Here is a 9018-nt window from a genome sequence, read left to right on the forward strand (position 1 = left end):
TACAAACTGCCTACGTCAAAGACAACTAAGTCATTTACACATTACATCTACTGAATTGATTCCATGTCCAACACAGTGCCTTAAAAGCATTTTAGGTATCCATGATTCTTTGGTTATTTTTGTTTCCCATATGGAGCTTTTCCTAATTTCTAGAAAACTAGAAACTTGCTTAATTGAGTTTTCAGGATAAATTTTTCATTTTCAAGTGAATAGAGTGAGCGAAAATTTATTCTAACTCCCTTGATGTTTCTAATTGTTCACATAATCAAAAGAGCATATAATGTATACAAAATAAAAATACCTTGAACAGGTAACCTGTAGTATGTAAGCAGTCACAAGGCAGATGGAAATGTAAAAACTTTGAAATATGCTATCTGGTCATGGTATTATCCTCTGTAAATTTTTATAAAAGTTGCATTTTTGTACAAATGCTAAAATATAAAAATTGATATGTACTGATGAAAAATATTTAAGCAGTTATTCCTTGATATTCTGTTAAAGATGTCCTGTTTTCATATCTTGATCTTCACTTGTTTTAAGCAGTAAGAAATGTTTAATCTGATGCTGGTAAGGTACATAAGTTGTTTCTTCTCCAGAGTGAAGTCACCCTGCTGAGAAATGAAGTGGCACAGCTGAAACAGCTTCTTCTGGCTCATAAAGATTGCCCTGTAACCGCCATGCAGAAGAAATCTGGCTATCACAGTGAGTAATGTTCCATTACCTCTAGCCTTAGGCTACATCAGTGAAATACTGTCAGAGTGAATCAAGCTACCATTAAAAAAATGGAGACTGCAGTGCTAATATTTAATATTAATTATCAGAACTTCTACAAGGTTATTATGAAATTGGGTATACCTCTTAGAATCTAGAGTTTTTGAATTTTCCTATTTCTAGCTTTTTTCTAGGGATTGCTATAGATCAAAATGAACTAGTTAATAATTTAAAATATACTGTATTGCTGATTATTTTGATTATCTTCCCAGTGTAACACTTAGATTGACAGACTGAAACACTACTTTTACAGCCTCTATTCAGTTAATGATGTATATTTTTAAATCAACTCTCTTCACTTAATAATATATGTTTATAGTATCAGACCCTATCATTCTTTCTTAGTTATCAGCATTGTGCAGTTTTTTTGTTAGGAACCTTTATATTGAGTCTTCTAGTTAGTCAGAAAAAGGCTAAAAGAGAACACTATTTAATTTATCTGCTTGTAAGTTTCCTCTGAAATGTTTTTCCCAAAAACAAGAGTCTTCTGTTTTCAGCATTTTAAAGGTTAATTGTGCTTTTTCCTTCTTGTAATGTCCTTCTTTTTGATAAGATGCACAACGTTGGAACCAGCTGTTACTCTTGAATAAATGGCCAATTTTGTCCATTGTACACAAATTTGTAACAAATAACAGAGCTGGGAGTGCATTAAGCAACATTCATAATATATAACCCATAGCTTTCATTTTTATGATTTAGTGGTATTTCAGGATATTTGTAAATGTGAAGATTGTTTCAACCATATGTATCCACTTCATTTTAATTTGCCAGTGTCAGTAATTCAAAAGAAAGAAACATTTTGTATTGGATGCAAACAGTTCCTCAGGTGCTCACGATAAAACTTAATGGCCACCATCTTTACTTGTAGTCATTGTAAGCAGTTTCATCAGAATGGGCAATATTTTTTAATTTAAAAGATTCAGTAAATTTAGCAGCTCTCTATTGCCATATATATTTAGAACATTGATTTTTGTCAGTTTCGAGCAAATAAATCTCAGTCCTTTGATATCTAGTCATTCCGACAGGATGGTGAAACACATTGTGGAGTAAATTGGAACCATATAGAAATATGTTTGGGGTTTGTATTAACAATGATTGCTGCAGGGATGAGGCCATTATGGCTCCCATCTGACTTAACAACATAATTTCCTATAGAAGCTACTGAGTTTAGCATTATGCATAGATGATTTTAACACGAGAGCTGTCTTGAATTTAGATAGCTCAAAAGAAAATATACAAATGATTCTATAAAATTAGAAAATTAACTCTTAAATTGCATTCAATTCAAAATTATCTGCAATTTTTAAATCTTAAATAATTTATTGTATAATCCTAAAAGTTTTATCTCTTATTATTTATTATCCAGGCAGTATATGTTCAGCCAATGCAGGCTAATTTTTAATTTTAAGCATGATTTATAAAGGTATTTTTAAGTATATAGATATATGGGTTTATGTATTATACTCTAAAATAAACTGACTGAAAATCTCAATAAGTTTTTAGTGAACATATATTATACTTGGTTGTGAGAATGCAAGACAGTTTGAATAAGACATTTTCGGTATTCAGAATTACTCTTACCTTTGTTCCTGTCTAGTCATCTAGATAATCAAATTAACTGAAGTATAGTTCTAGCCTAAAATTCTCTTCAACTCTTGGGAGATAATTGGATTTTGTAGAAATTTTAAAGTAATTTCTATCTTCAAATTTGAAGTCTTTGGAAAAAACTCTGACTTCTGTTGTTTAATAGTCAAGGTAAATATAGAAATTGACTAAGGGAATATTTAAATCTTATAGAAAATAAGGGGAAATCACAAATACCTAACACTTTTCATCATGTTGCATACAACAATTGCCAGTGGTAGTGAGCTGTAGTACTAGTTAACTCTGTCAAAACATTTGTGAAAGAAAACTGAGGTTTAGTAGAAATTAAGGACTATTACAAAGTCTTACAGATAAAAGTGACAGTATAAAATCACACTGTGTCATAGGGTCTCAGTTTTAACATTGAAAGTCCTGCATCCTAGGAAACCCCTTCGTCATGGGAAGACCATGACCATTGGCAATTTAACAGTCAGATATTGTAAAACGTGAATGAAAATATGAATACATTCTAAATATTTGGGTTCCATGAAGAATAAAGCATGAGTGATCTTATGCCATTAATTCACCTTCCGTAGATCTCTGGGCATAATTAAAATTGTGTTGTAGTTATTTAGTTTCTATAATCATAAATGAGAAGGAAAGCTTCTTGGGTCCTAAATGTAGTTGAAAGCTTATATTTTCAATACTGAACACATTCAGAGAGAGTGCATTGTCAAACAGCTGGTTTCTGTTCATTTACGTAGGGCCGAAAATGGACCTAGGAGTGCCCTAAGGTCTCTTGTATTTTTCTAGTGCTTGTGATTATGCTAGTAATCTTAATCACCTCACCCTCTAGAAGTGGACATAGGTGCAGACATCTCATTATAAAGGTATTTTATATATAAAATTTGTATTTATAGAATTTATAAGTGAGTACTTGATTCTTTGTACAGCCTAAAGATTCACTTTACCTAATTTTAAAAGACGAGATAATCACTTGTCCCTTAGAATTTACTGTTTAATTTTGAGTCATTGCCTCCACTACGTATTTACATTTCCTTATTCCACTCATCACAGATCAGCCTCTTTATTTTTGAAAGCTGGTGTATTCATAGAACTTAACATTGAGAGAAAGGTCAGCTTGTGTTCCCCTTAAGAATAGTGGTAAAGTAAACAGAGAAGGCTTTTTAGTATTCTCTTCAGTTCAACTGTCATTGCTAGTGTTTTCTTGGAACATGTAACTATGGTGTTGTCTATTTAACTGAATTTAAATATTTATAACACTGCTTTATGTAATTTTAGAAGGATTACTGATTATGTTTTTTTTCATATCCGGAGGTCAAAATTTTATCCAGGAGTGTGGTTTTGCATTCATAGCAGATTATAGAGAAGATGGGATTCTGTCTCACTTACTATTTTAAAACCTTTTCAAAAATGATTGAATTTGGGACAACTGTGTCAAAATTCTATAAGAATGACTGTATTTCAGAAAACCCTCAAAATAAGGAATTTTATTTGAATAAAAGTTGTGCTTGCTAGGTTCCTCCTCCTCCATCTTCTACATTATAAATCATGAGATGAGTCCTGCTTCATAGGGTCCATGGTCTTTTAACAATTGTCTTTCAAAATGGGGACTTGGCTATTGGTAAGCAGGCTAGCATGCATTCTCAGATTTGATAGAAAGCTTGCTTCTCGTCACTTCTAAACACTAAATAAAAATTATTTTAATGCCAAGTGAAAAACAAAGTGCAAAAGAATGTATCCAGTATGATACTGTTTTCAGAATCTTCAGTAATAAAACTAAACAGTATTGTTTAGAGATACATACCTATTTGGCAAAACGTCAAAGAAAAACCAAGGGAGGGGTTAACAAAATATCATAATGGCGATTACTTTTGGTAAGGAGACAAGCTTCCAGGAAGCATCAGGGTTATTGGCAGTGTTCTCTTTCTTAAGTTGGGAGTTGGGTTCACAGGTGTTCATGTTATTACGTCTCATAACTTACATGCACTGTAATTGTGTGTACGTGCTGTGCATATCAAATTTTTCACTAAATGAAATTATTGGATTTTATTCCATTAAAATGAGAAAGATATAGGAGATTCATTCAAGTCTAAAAATTGGTAGATTTATTTCCATAAATATTTAGAATGCCCTTTTCTAAATATCTTTTCAATTGCAGTATGTAGAGTTTTATGTAGATTTTTATTTGAATCTCAGTTCATGCAACGATAACAGCTAGTGTTGCTTATTCTCATGCGTATGCATCATTACAGTCAGGTTTTGTAATCATCCATTGCTGCAATAAATGGAAAGTCAGCCAGAATAAATACAGTTTTGGAGAATGTAGAAGGAATAATTTAAAGGTATAATTTGTATGTAAGAATTCATTTTGCTTATGCATGTGGTTATACATTTTTTCATCTTTTAATAAGAATGGGATGTTAGGCAAACAGACTGGATTTGTTAAATGTATTGTTTGATAAGTGTTTGATTATAGCTATAGGAGGCTGTCTCCCAAATTCATATCCTGTTTTTTTTTTCTTAATGCTATTTAGCAAATACTTCTTTAGCTCTATTCTCTGAGGCGCTGCGCACCCAGATGTTTCCATGTGCATGGTTGTGCCTTTGACCTATTTCAAATAAAATTGCCTACTTCATGACTTATAGCCACCTTTCAATTATTCAGTGCCCCTCACACCAATGTATCTAAATAACTGATTTTGTAAAATACTTTCTTTTCATTCTGTATATTGACAAAACCTATTGAAACATTCTTACAGAAATTTTAAGAAACTAATTTTTCTTTTTTCCACTCAGCTGCTGATAAAGATGATAGTTCAGAAGATCTGTCAGTGCCGAGTAGTCCACATACTGAAGCTATACAGCATAGTTCTGTCAGCACATCCAATGGAGTCAGTTCAACCTCCAAGGCAGAAGCTGTAGCCACTTCAGTCCTCACCCAGATGGCAGACCAGAGTACAGAGCCTGCACTTTCACAGATTGTTATGGCTCCTTCCTCGCAATCACAGCCCTCAGGAAGTTGATTAGAAACCTGCAGTGCAGCTGTTTTAGATACTCATTAGTGACTTCAAAGGGAAATCAAGGAAAGACCAGTTTTCATTTATGCGAAATCTGTGGTTGTACATTTTTTTTTTTACTTGAAATTAAATTTGGCTCTAAAGTTGGTGTAGCACCAGTTGATGATCAGACTGAACAACAGTTTTTAGTCTCTGGAAAAGGACATTTTGCTTTTTTATAAATATTAGATTTATTAATTTTTCTGTGCTCAATGTGTAAATTGTATTATAATTCATCATGGTTTATTTCACCTTTAATTTGGTGGTGTTTTAATAAATGGGGGTGTTACTGAACCTCTCTCCCCACTTCCATTTCTTTTGACCACCTCTTAACCCTCAACTGTGATGGTAATATTGTTAATATCATTTATACCAAAGTTCGGCTTAAGTCCCTATTGACTTTGTAATGTTAAAGTCATAAAGCACTAGCAAGAGAAAGATAGAAATTTGCTTTTACTCTTTTTGCCTTTTATTTTGCACATTACACAAAAGGAAGAACATTAGAGAATACTGTTTAAGTGAGTGAAAACATGGTAAAAGACATACAGTGCTTTTATGCACACTCTTAATCTGAACCTAAATCAAGATCGTTAATAGTGCATTTTCCTTTTTAAAGATTTTAAGTAAACATGAATTTTGGAATCCTTTTTTTTCAAAAATGACTATTTTTCAAGTCTTAAATTCAGTATTTTAAACCTTATGTTTTGAGGCTAATATGAAATTATGTATAATACAGGGTTATCAGGTATCCAATAATTTTTTGAAATTAAGTTTTTTTTTTATTTTTGCAGATTTCAGGTTATAAACTGAGAAGTTTATGCATAATCAAGTATGGTATGGTTGCCAGAAAAGCCTAAAAATTACTACTTAGAAAATTTAAGACTGTCTACCCCCATTGTCTTGTACTTGCAAGCTAACTTGTACTTATTCTTGTGAAAGCACTGTCATCTTTTAGTAGCAAATTTTGATAACGTTTCTCGTGGGAAAAAAATCAGTATCTATCTTTAGAACAATGTAATTATAATGTGAGAAGCAAGAGTGAGTGTGTGTTTGTGTGTGTGTGTGTGTATGTGTGTGTTTCTTTCAATAGTTTATGCCAGCAATCTTTGCTTGAATGTTTAACGATGCCTTTCAGTGTGATGCTGGCCAATAGATGATTGCAATTTAAAACGTCATTACTGTGCAGGCTTGGATAACTAACATTCCATGATGTAGTTTGTTTCTGATGAGATGATTGTAGGTACACTTTTCTCATTATCCAGTCATCTGTGGGATACTGAGTTTTCTAATGTGCCATTATCTATTTTTATTCTGCAGTTATGTTCAAAATACAGTACACTATTTTAAAATAGACTAAATTGTTAAAAATTAAAAAGTAGTAGATGTGTGTAAGAAAACTTTGTAAAATAGTTATGAGTCCTACCCAGTAGCAACTTCTGGCATTCAAGCAGGATTCCATTATGTAAATATCTGCAATGCATTTATAATAAATTGTGTAGTTTGTTCTGCATCCATACTACACTATTTGCTAAAGTCTCAGTGCCATCTTCTAATGAGACTGACATTTAAAAACCTGTATGGAATATCCTTAATAATTCAAGGAAATATCCCACCTGCCTAAGTTCCAAACTGGGAAACATTCAAATTATACAAATGACATTTCAGGACTTAAGTTATGAAGATAATAGGAATTTTATTGTTTGGCTTATTAAAAATGAGAGCATTTTTAGTTGGTAATTCTACTTCTAAAAAATTTTTTAACTGATTTTATAATTTTAAAGTAATCAATGTCTAATCATGATTTTCTCATAATTATGTTAAGGAGTTGATCTCAAAGGCACAAAATATAAATTCTGCAAGAAAGCTATTTTTTATTGTAGTTTGAATGGGCCAGGAAAAGCCTCAATTTTTCTCTTAAGTCCTTCAGTGCATTTTCCTTTCATTTTATTATTTATGCAAGTTAAAGTTCTTTGATAACAGGAATTCTTGCAACTGTAAAATAAAAATACATAGATGTAAGAAGTCATGTAAACGGTTAATCAGCTTACCAACGTTAGCAAAACTTTCATTGTAAATCAGTCTGTACTCGGCAAATAAAAATCATTATTAGTTGTATAAACACAAATTTCATTTTAACTTTCAAGATGTCACACTACTTCTGTACCTAGCATTTTGAGTCCTTATATTTGCAATGTTACACAAACTGTACTATTTTCTTTTATGTGCAGTTTGCATGAGTAAACCATCAGAGAATAAATTCTATCTTTAAATTATGTTCATAATTTGCTTATTCTTACCTGTCATCACCCGATAATGATATTTTTTTTTTCCTTCAGGGCACTTATTACCTGAGAAGAACCTGATACTCTTTCTATTTCTGTGATAAAATTTATTCCTTCTCAAAGACTTTTTAACTCCAGGTGGCTCAGGCCTTATTCCTTTTCTCTGCATTCACTTTAAGCCCCATTTATGTACAGTGAATCTTTAATTTATGTCCCTAGTCTGAAACATTCCTTCAGCTTCAGCCACACACAGATCCACTAGCCTTTGGTGTCCCTTGGTACCCGCCTAACAAAACATCTTAAACGTAACATGTCCAACGCTGAACTCTTAATCTTCCTCTGCCACCTTACCCTCAAAGGTAACTCCTCCCACAATCGTTCATGAGTCAACTGATGACAACTTCATTCTTCCAGTTGTTTAAGCCAGAAGAACCTTATTGTCATTGTTGATTTCCTCTCTTTTTCTCACAGCCCACATCCAACCCATCAGGAAATGTCCTTTGTTTTACTTTGAAAATAAACCAGACTTCACCATATTTCAGCATTTACACTGCTATCACCCTGATCTTTGCCCGCATCATTTCTCACCCAGATTACTGTGCCTCATAACTGTCTCCTGGCTTCCACCCCATTTACTATAGCCATCCTTAATACAGCAGATAGAGTAATGTTTTTTAAACATAAGTCAGGTTCAGCCTTCCTCTGCTCCAAATCCTGGAGTGGCTCCCCATTACACTCAGAGCTGGAGTCCTTATAATGGCCTACAAGGCCTAGATGATCAGTTCCCCCACCTCTATCCCCTTAACACCTCTGACCTCATCTCCTACCATGATTTTATTCAGTGAATGTCTTGAGTGCTAGTAGGTGTCCGTCACTGCTCTAGGCACTTGGAATATACCACTTACCAGAACATAAAAATTCCTGCCTTTGCGGAGCTTACATTCTACAGAGCAGGGGATGGGGTGTGTGTTGGGAAACACAGTTAACAATAAAGTACATTGTGCATTATGTTAGAAGTGGTTAAGCGCTAAGTGAAGAAAAAGACAGCAGTTATGCTGGAGAGCATGTAGAGCGACATTTCAATCTTATCTCAGGATGAATCAATCTGAAGAGATGCAAAGAAACACGTGGCTGTCTTTTAAGGTACACATTCTAACAAAATGTGCTTAACCTAGATTATGTGATATTAGATAAAAGATTTCATGAAGACAAGCTGATGTATTTCTGTAACAGAGTTTGACAACTGATATATTAAAAGATCAAACACATGTTTCCTTTGATTTATTTGAGAGGACAGGGAA

The 9018-nt window shown here is 33.1% G+C and overlaps 1 protein-coding gene across 1 annotated transcript in view; it reads left to right on the forward strand.

Moving 5' to 3' along the window:
* The window catches only part of ATF2 (activating transcription factor 2), a 54661-nt gene extending 46947 nt beyond the window's left edge, over positions 1-7714 (forward strand). The window contains exons 11-12 of the mRNA XM_011357218.2: positions 597-702; positions 5176-7714. Coding sequence (XP_011355520.1) covers positions 597-702; positions 5176-5402 — 333 coding nt within the window. The 3' untranslated portion in view covers positions 5403-7714. The remainder of the gene's footprint in view (positions 1-596; positions 703-5175) is intronic.
* The last annotated feature ends 1304 nt before the right edge of the window (positions 7715-9018 follow it).

This window comes from Pteropus vampyrus, unplaced genomic scaffold (genome assembly GCF_000151845.1).
Source record: "Pteropus vampyrus isolate Shadow unplaced genomic scaffold, Pvam_2.0 Scaffold2, whole genome shotgun sequence".
Lineage (NCBI taxonomy): Eukaryota > Metazoa > Chordata > Mammalia > Chiroptera > Pteropodidae > Pteropus > Pteropus vampyrus.